This window comes from Mastomys coucha, unplaced genomic scaffold (genome assembly GCF_008632895.1).
Source record: "Mastomys coucha isolate ucsf_1 unplaced genomic scaffold, UCSF_Mcou_1 pScaffold19, whole genome shotgun sequence".
Taxonomy (NCBI): domain Eukaryota; kingdom Metazoa; phylum Chordata; class Mammalia; order Rodentia; family Muridae; genus Mastomys; species Mastomys coucha.
The window spans coordinates 19,972,977-19,983,006 of record NW_022196901.1 but is presented as its reverse complement, the minus strand read 5'-3'; the positions used below and the strand labels follow the sequence as shown (position 1 = coordinate 19,983,006).

The window sequence follows — 10,030 nt, the reverse complement described above, 5'->3', positions numbered from 1 at the left end:
AACAAACAAACAAAAAAACAAAACAAAACAAAAAAGACATGCCCAGAACAGGAATCATGCTTCCCAGGTGATTCTAAATCCTGTCAAAGTGGTAATGAAGATGAACCATTTCACCTAGTATCCTCACGTGGGTGACGCTTACAAAATACAAGACAGCAGTGAGCAGTCCGGGTGTTCGCTTCTGCTAGAAACCCCTCAGAAACTCACCTTCACTAGGGTGAACCCTACAGCATTCTCCAACCTCAAAGAAGTTCTCTAGGCATTGAGGAGTCTCTGGGCATGTCAGTCAGGGAACTAGCTGCTTCTGTCCCAGTCCAGGTGTTCGATTCTGCTAGAAACCCCTCAGAAACTCACCTTCACTAGGGTGAACCCTACAGCATTCTCCAACCCCAGAGAAGTTCTCTAGGCATTGAGGAGTCTCTGGGTATGTCAGGCAGGGAACTAGCTGCTTCTTTCCCAGTTCCTGCACAACCAAAGGCTGGGTAGAGAAAAACAGGACCTAGTTGAAGAAGCATCAGGAAAGCTGTGGGTCCCAGGACAGAGGACAGAGGGCACAGATATGAAAATAGAAAGAAGCAGCATAGAAGAGCGGCACGGGATAAAAAGGCCAATGGCAGCACTTGGGGAACCTGCCTGGAACACATGGGACCTGAGACATCCAGCCAAGGTGCTTAAGAACCTTCTTAGGAACCAAGCCAAGCCAGAAGGTCACCCGACTCACTGGCTGCAAGGAAGGAGCTTGATCCAACTCAGCCACTGTACACCAATCATGGCTCTCTGGGAACACTTTTGTGAGGCAACTGTGTCAGCCCATCAGGCTGCTGGAAGCTCCAAGAGCTGAGAGCAGGTTCCTATGGACTGTCACAGGCAAGTGAATTGGTCAAATAATCACAATTGATACACTTTATCCCGGTCAGTCATACACCAGCATCTAAACTGTGAGACAAGCTTACTTCTCTACTGTTGAGGCCCTTATGCCCAGAACTCCAGTGACAGATGAGCAACAAAGGAAGAATTGTCACTAGAGGTAGAGAAAGGCACCCCTGAGAGACTGGCCACTCTGGTTGTATTTTTCATTGCATTTTACATAGTTGCATGATGTTCCAAATTTGTCCTTTGGTGCGATATGTTGAAGAATTAAGGGCTGTTTTCACCCTTTACTAGCAAAAATGATGTTGTTCCTTTTCCTCTCTGTGTTAAATGGCTCCAACTCTGGAAAGATATTATCCAAATACCACTGGAATGACTTGCAACCCAGGCGTTTCCTTAATTCCACACGCTCACTAATATTTCCATAGGATACGTATGTCAAAGAAGGTCTTTGAAGAAAAAAGTTCCCCTAAATGAAAACAAAGAGTCATTTTACTAAACAAAACAAACCTTTGGTGATCAGGTCATGAGAGCAAACATCAGGACATATTTTTATTATTGGAATAAAATTGCCCTTTCCTCTTGTGGTTCAGCAGTTTTCTGTGAGATTAAAACCTTCAACCTTCTAGGAAATCTTGATCAGACATGGGCTATTAAAAAGGAGATGGTATTCTAAGACAACTTAACTAAAACCCAAGTGGCTAGGTTCACCTGTGAGGGACTTTTTAAAATTCATCTTTTTTTTTTTTTTTTGGTTTTTCAAGAAAGGGTTTCTCTGTGTAGCCCTGGCTGTCCTGGAACTCACTCTGTAGACCAGGCTGGCCTCGAACTCAGAAATCCACCTGCCTCTACCTCCCAAGTGCTGGGACTAAAGGCATGTGCCACCACTGCCTGGTGAAATACATCATTTTAAGTAGGAGGGCCCACTTTTAATCCAGGTCTTTTGAGGTGGGAAGATCCACCTTTAATCTGGGCTACACCTTCTGCTGGCAGCCTGCATAAAGACGACAAAAGAAGGAAGCTTGAAACTCTCTCTTTGCCTGCTTGCTCTCTCTCTCTCACTGGCAAGTCCATTCCTTCATTGCCATTAGAACCTACTTCTTCAGGATTCCAGCATATACTGAAGACCAGCTGAGATATCCAGCCTCATGGACTGAACAACTAGTGGATTCTTGGATCTTCCATTGGTAGACAGCCATTGTTGAACTAGCTGAACCATGGCCTGTAACTTACTCTAATTATAGATAGATAGATAGATAGATAGATAGATAGATAGATAGATAGATAGATAATTGATGCATGTATTAATGATATATATCAATATATATTATATCCAGTCTATCAGTTCTGTTCCTCCAGAGAATACTAATACACCGATGAATATAACCACTGAGCATCTCCCTAGCCAATCCACCTTTTTATATTTTTATTTTTATTTTTATTTGGAGAAGGGGTCTCATAGTGTAGCCCTGGCAGGCCAGGACTCACTATGTAAACCACACTGGCCTGGAACTCATAGAGATCTATCTTCCTTTGTCTCCCAAGCATTTTCTCAAAGGTTAATTTTGCTCACTTTTAATTGCATAGGAAGAGAATACAATATATACATTCTTTGTTCACCACTATGCTTTACAGATGCACCAGTGGGGGCAGTTGTGTGTGTATCTATAACTTATGGGTTTGCAGTGATGTATAGAACTAGAGCTCCTAAATACACCACATGTATCCATCATATTCCTTTTTCTTGTTTTTAATTTTTAATTTTTTTTAAGGCAGGGTTCTCATTCTGTAGCCTTGGCTGGCCTTGAACACAGACCTGCCTCTGACATGTCTTTTATATGCATGTGTCTTTGTGCAGGTATGTATACCTGAGTGAAGGTGCCTGCAGAGACCAGACGTGGGGTCAGATCTCCTGAGGCTGGGCTTACCAAAAGCTGTGAACTACATGGGTATGGGTGCTGGGAACTGAACTCACGTCTACTAGAGCAGTATATACTTGTAAGCTCTGGCCCCATCTCGTTCTCCTTGGCTTTTGAGACAGGGTCTTACTACATTGCCTTGGCTATCTTGAACTTGCAATCCTTCTGCCTCAACAGGAATTCTCTGACAGCTCCACGATTATTAAAGAAATCTCATTTTCACCCTTATAATTTAAAAGCTTGAATTGTAGTAACTGCTGGTTCATTTTTGTCACTTTGACACAAACTAGAGCCACCTGGGAAGAGGGACTTCAGACAGAAATTGCCTCCATCAGATTGGCATGTGGAGCATTTTCTTGACTGCTGTCTGTTATAGGAAGGTCTGGCCCACTGTGGCGGTGCCATCCCTGGGCAGATGGTCCCGGGTTGTATAAGAAAACATGTTGAAGAAGCCACAGAGAGCAAACTAGTAAGCAGTTGTCTCTGCTTGAGTTCCTGCCTTGGCATCTCTTGGTAATGGTCTGTGATGTGAAAGATAAGCAAAGTAACTTTCCTCACCTAGGTTGCTTTTGGTCAGTGTCTTCTCACAGCAACAGGAAAGCAAACCAGGATGGAAACATAAGATGATGACCAAGACACACTGTCAGATACCCACTGTGCATCTGTGTGTAAGGAGGTTCGTCTTTATTTCTTTATGTATGGCACAGAGATGTGCTCTAGGAAAGAGCAGCAAAGGCTTAACTATTGGGACAGACATAATCAAGGGCGTAGCTTGCACATAGAAATCTTTGACTGCTGGTAGAGAAGGAGCTCACTGATCAAACCCTGAAGAGATTAGCTCCGGAGGCTGCAACGGGAAGGGGGTGCTTTCTGACAGTGAAGAATAATTCCCCAGTGCATAAATAGATCTAGCTGTGGGGGAAAGACTTCCAAGAAACTTGAATTTTAGTAAAACTCAAGCTTAAAAAGTTAATCACTGGGACAAGTGCTTAAGATTAAGCAGTTGAGAGCAGGACTGGGGGTGACTGGGTAAGAGAGAGAGACTGAAGGGCTCTACACACGAATGCAGTCTGTGTCTGGAAAGGTAGAAGAGGCCTAAGGACAGCCCAGAACCCACTCTCCCCAGTCAGAGGCATGCTCACCTTGTATTCATCCAGCCAGACATGAACCACTCGCAGTAAGTTCCTTGACAAGGCACTCTGGTTTACAAGCCTGTGCTTACTTGGTGCCTTATTGATATGTCCAACCCGAGAGCAAGGGAGTATGAAGAGCTGGCCTCCACACATCCAGATCTAAACAAGACCATAACTGGTTATTTCACTAGTAACTGGCAACTGCTTTAGAACATACACACACACACACACACACACACACACACACACACACAGAGCTAATATTTGATTGGTTGCTTGCTTATCAAGACAGGTAGCCCATGTTAGCCCCAACTTTCTGGGAATGATGCTGAGTTTCTGATCCTCCTGTCTCTCCCTGCCCAGTGCTGAGATTGCAGTGGTGCCACACCTCACTTGGATTATTGCTGTGCTGGGGTTCAATACAGGGCTTTGCTCACACTAGGCACACATACTACCAGCTGAGCTACACTCCCAGCCCCAATCTCTAATACTTATTCCATTTATTTTATTCCATATAATAAATGTGATACATTCATCAAAGTCTTATACTGTAGGTGCTATGATCGTACACTTCCCATTTACAAAGAGGGAAGTTGACATACAGATTGATTAAGAAGTTTGCTCAGTGATATGGAATAACTGAGTGGTAGACCTTAGGTTCAAATTTAGGAAGTCTAGCCTGAGAACTTGAGGGCTGAGTGGCAAATGATTCTCTTTCTTTCCTTCTGCATTTTTCTAGGTATGAACAATACCATGCCAAGCTCTGGCTGTTTATCTATAAACACTTCACAGCACATATTATATTCACTATATGAAAGCAAGATGCAGTCATCAAAAATTGTTAAAAATAGGAAAATGTACACCTTAAGATTGAGGTTAGTCAATATAATTCAAATGTATGAGTGGACACATAAACACACATTAAGATAACTTACTGTCTTTATGTGAGCTATGCAAACTGGGAAACATAGTTTGATGGCTTAAAAGGGCTTCCCACTAGAACAAGGATCTGAGTTGGTAGCCATGTAGAAAGCTGGGCATGGCTGCACCCACCTGCAATCCCAGTCTGGAGGGATTAGGGATGGAAACAGGATGCTCATTGGGGTTGACTAGATGCCAGCATGGCAGGAACATAGTGAACCTAACTCACTAAGAGATCCTGTCTCAAGGGAATAAAGGCAGGTAAATGAAGCAGGATATAGGACTCCTGACTTCTGCATGCACAGAATGTACCTGCACACATATGGAGGACTCCAAACTTCTGATGCATAGCATGTACCTGCACACAAATGTGTAGATGCACACACACATGCACACTCACACACAAATGCATGCATGCATTCACACACATATCAAAACTAAAAGTCTTATTTGGAAATTTTAAAAGTTTCCATTTTGTTACTATAAAAGATAACATGGGCCGGGCGGTAGTAGCACACACCTTTAATCCCAGCACTTGGGAGGCAGAGGCAGGCAAATTTCTGAGTTCGAGGCCAGCCTGGTCTACAGAGTGAGTTCCAGGACAGCCAAAGCTATACAGAAAAACACTGTCTCAAAAAACAACAAAAACAAAAAAACAAAAAGATAACATGGAGTAGAGGTGAGCAGAGGTGACTAGAGGTGAGCAGAGGTGACTAGAGGTGAGCAGAAGTGACTAGAGGTGAGCAGAAGTGACTAGAGGTGAGAAGAACTGACTAGAGTTGAGCAGAGGTCACTAGAGGTGAGCAGAGGTGAGCAGAGGTGAATAGAGGTGAACAGAGGTGACTAGAGGTGAGCAGAGGCACCTAGAGGTGAGCAGAGGTGAGCATAGGTGAGCAGAGGGAAGCAGAAGTGACTAGAGGTGAGCAGAGGTGACTAGAGGTAAGCAGAAGTGACTAGAGGTGAGCATAGGTGACTAGAGGTGAGCAGAGGTGAGCAGAGGTGACTAGAGGTGAGCAGAGGTGACTAGAGGTAAGCAGAAATGACTAGAGGTGAGCAGAGGGGACTAGAGGTGAGAAGAAGTGACTAGAGTTGAGCAGAGGTGACTAGAGGTGAGCAGAGGTGACTAGAGGTAAGCAGAGGTGACTAGAGGTAAGCAGTAGTGACTAGAGGTGAGCATAGGTGACTAGAGGTGAGCAGAAGTGACTAGAGGTGAGCAGAAGTGACTAGAGGTGAGCAGAAGTGACTAGAGGTGAACAGAGGTGACTAGAGGTGAGCAGAGGTGACTAGAGGTGAGCAGAGGTGACTAGAGGTGAGCAGAGGTGACTAGAGGTGAGCAGAGGTGAGCAGAAGTGACTAGAGGTGAGCAGAGGTGACTAGAGGTGAGCAGAAGTGACTAGAGGTGAGCAGATGTGACTAGAGGTGAGCAGAGGTGACTAGAGGTGAGCAGAAGTGACTAGAGGTGAGCAGAGGTAAGCAGAGGTGAATAGAGGTGAGCAGAGGTGAGCAGAAGTGACTAGAGCTAAGCAGAGGTGACTAGAGGTAAACAGAAGTGACTAGAGGTGAGCAGAAGTGACTAGAGGTGAGCAGAGGTGAGCAGAGGGGAGCAGAGCGGAGCAGAGGTAACTAGAGGTGAGCAGAGGTGACTAGAGGTGAGCAGAGATGAGCAGAAGTGACTAGAGGTGAGCAGAGGTGACTAGAGGTAAGCAGAAGTGACTAGAGGTGAGCAGAAGGGAGCAGAGGGGAGCAGAGGTGACTAGAGGTGGGCAGAGGTGAGCAGAGGTGACTAGAGGTGAGCAGAGGTGAGCAGAGGTGACTAGAGGTGAGCAGAGGTGACTAGAGGTGAGCAGAGGTGACTAGAGGTGAGCCACCAAACCTAATCACCTGATGATCCCCAGAGGAGAGAGGGAACTGACTCTTGGAGGTTGTTCTCCGACCATACATATGCTGTGGCAGGGCATACCTCCCCTCCATGTGCATACTTATTACATTAATAGTCAAGAACATTTTGCATCTATTTATTTGTGGTGGTGTACATGGCACAGTATGCATGTGGTGGTCAAAGGACAACTTTGAAGGACCCAGTTCTCTCTGCCGTGCAGATCTCAGGGATCTAACTGAGGTCATCAGGTTTGGTGGCAAATGCCTTAACCTACTGAGCCATCTCACCAGCCCCACATATTAAGAATGTGGTTTTAACATAAATCTTGTGGATATAATTTGTCCATGCATGGTATATTTGCTGTAGCCATTCTGTTTCCTGGACTCCAGTAACACCAGCATTGCCTAGAAACTTGGTAGACATGTAAACCCCTGGGCCATGAACACCTGCTCATCCAGAACCCGTGATCTGAGCCCAGCCTTCTGCATTTTCACAGGCTCTTTGTGTGAGTTGACAACCTCACACACTCAGAGTTGACAACCCTTTGTTCTAACTCATCAAAACCATAAACTCTGATTTTGCAGATGTTTCTCTGAGTAAATTCACTTGATCATTAGAAAACAATAATGATATGTTAAGATCTTCACTAAAACATATGTGTGGGCTTGGGAATGTATCTCAATTGGTATAGTGTTTATCAGGCATGTTCAAAGTCCTGGCTTCAATCCCTAGTATTACATGTGGACCTTGGTGGTCCACAACAGTAGTTCCGGCACCCAGGAGGTAGAAGTAGGAGAATCAGAAGTTCAAGGTCATCTTCAACTAAATACAATATTTAAGACCAGCCTGGGCTTCATGAGACCCTTGTCTTAGAAAAAAATAGATGGGGTGGGGACAGAAATTCAGATGTCTAAAATAAAAATTCTTCAGATTCCTTGTTCAGAAGTCACAGAAGAAAAGGTCTTGGACCAGAAATCCAAACAATCAGGCTCCTTCATTGGCCTGTCCAAAGGTTCCGTTGCCTGTGTCCTGTCAGGCTCCTTCATTGGCCTGTCCAATGGTCCCGTTGCCTGTGTCCTGTCTGGCTCCTTCATTGGCCTGTCCAAAGGTCCCATTGCCTGTGTCCTGTCTGGCTCCTTCATTGGCCTGTCCAAAGGTTCCGTTGCCTGTGTCCTGTCAGGCTCCTTCATTGGCCTGTCCAATGGTTCCGTTGCCTGTGTCCTGTCTGGCTCCTTCATTGGCCTGTCCAATGATCCCGTTGCCTGTGTCCTGTCAGGCTCCTTCATTGGCCTGTCCAATGGTTCCGTTGCCTGTGTCCTGTCTGGCTCCTTCATTGGCCTGTCCAATGGTTCCGTTGCCTGTGTCCTGTCTGGATCTCATTTTCTTTGGAACTTGTGAGCTAAATAGTTGATACAGACATCTGTCCTAGGTGCTTCACCACACAACAAAAGCTGACAAATGTGATCATATTTTATTCTTTTTAAAAGAAAACTAAGGAAATATTAACTTTTATAATTACTGTGAATACTAATATTGGGCATTTTTCCATATGTGTTTGTGTCTGCAAAGGCTGCTGGGAGAGGGCAGCCTTTGGATTCCCTAGAACTGGAATTACAGTGAGTACTGAGCTTCCAGATGGGTGCTGGGAATTGAATCCTAGTCTTCTGAAGAGCAGCCAGTGCTCTTAACTGCTAAGCCATCTCTCCAGCCCCTTTTCTATCTGTTTGTTTGTTTGAGACATTCATTGGTTTCAAGAGACTATGGCTATATACACATAACAGTAAACAGAAGTCAACCTATAAAAAAAAAAAATAGGGAACAAAACTTTGTAAAGAAACAAGTTGAAGAAAGCAGCAGATTTTTATCCCAATTCCATAGGACCCACATAACCTCAGATAACTGGCCTCAGACTCACTACATAGGTAAGAATGAACTTGAACTTCTGATCCATCTGGGATTATAAGGCATATGCCACAGTGCCTTGGGTTGGGAGTTGGGGGTTGAACCCAAGATTTTGTGCATGCTAGGCAAAACACTCTAGCAACTGAACCACATCACTATGTTGGTCACAGATCCCCTTATTCCTAATGAACATATTCCAGCACTGACAGGATTATAAACTAGGAGATAAAGGAAGAGTTGTGGCCATCCCTACATAGACAGAAAACACAGGAGAGGGTATATCAAAATGGACTATATCCAAATGCCCCTTTAAGAATAAATCTAGAGTAAACAAGAAACAGGACCAGGGATGAAACCAGTTGGGAGAGTGCTTGTCCAGAATGCTTGAAAATTGCTTGTAGCTTGTTGTGGTCATAAAAGGAGAAAGAGCTATACGTGGTACTAAAAGCTTTCCATATTTGCAGGGGGTGGGAAGGGCAGCAAGTGGGCAGGTGAACCGGTTGAACTAGTCTGCAACAAGCTGCAAATGAGGGAGGGGGAAGGGAAAGTCTAAGGCTCAGAGCCCACTTGCTGCTGAGCCAGAGAGCAGTGGTCCAGAATTCTCAGCCACAAGAAAGATCTCAGCACTAATGTTGTGATCATAAGAAGAGAAAGAGCTATAAGAATATGGCGGGGTGTGGGGTTAGGGGGTGTGTCGGCGGGCCCATGCTGAGGCATTCCTTTCCCCTGAGAGACCAGACACACAAAGGTAGAATAGTTTATTTAGGGCATGGGGAGGGGAGTTAAGAGTAAGTAGTAGAGGCAGAGAAAGGCAGAGGGAGTAGAGAAGTGGAAGCCGGCATGACCATGTGGAGAGATGGAGGAAGGGAATGGGGAGAGGGGGGGAGCAAAGGGGCAGGAGGCAAAAGAGAGGCAGGAGTAAGAGAGAGAGGAGGGGCCAAGCAGCCCCTTTTCTAGGTCCAAGCCTACCAGGTAACTCCTACGTCCCATGGGGAGGAGCGTACCTGGCAGCCAGGTACTGTGGGGGTGGAGTCCAGACAGAATACCAACACTGAATCTTGATCCTTCTTGTAAAATTTTCTTTTGACCCTTTCAGAGTCACTGAGCCTGGGCCAGCTTGCTTGGCAAATGGCCAAGTGGTTCTCAGCCAATACTGAGCCAGTCATATGGCAGAAGGCATTCAGATGGGCTCTCTGTGAACAGAGGCAGCAACATCTGTAGAAATCAGATTCTAGCTAAGACCAGCTCTGCTGTAGTTGTTAGCATCATGACATCCAAAGCCTGTGGGGATACATGGGCGGGTCCACAGACCTGTTGCCAGGGCAACAGCCACCATATTCCCAGAATCCATTGGGATCACCTCCCACCTTTATCTGTGGCTGCTATGTCACAACCCATACACACAC

The 10,030-nt window shown here is 45.3% G+C and overlaps 1 protein-coding gene across 1 annotated transcript in view; it reads right to left on the bottom strand.

Annotated features, from left to right (window-relative positions):
- Nucleotides 1-1,049: 1,049 nt before the first annotated feature.
- Nucleotides 1,050-10,030, bottom strand: part of Galntl5 (polypeptide N-acetylgalactosaminyltransferase like 5) — a 58,400-nt gene continuing 49,419 nt past the window's right edge. The window contains exons 8-9 of the mRNA XM_031380205.1: nt 3,932-4,081; nt 1,050-1,339 (exon numbers count right to left, since the gene is read on the bottom strand). Coding sequence (XP_031236065.1) covers nt 1,151-1,339; nt 3,932-4,081 — 339 coding nt within the window. The 3' untranslated portion in view covers nt 1,050-1,150. The remainder of the gene's footprint in view (nt 1,340-3,931; nt 4,082-10,030) is intronic.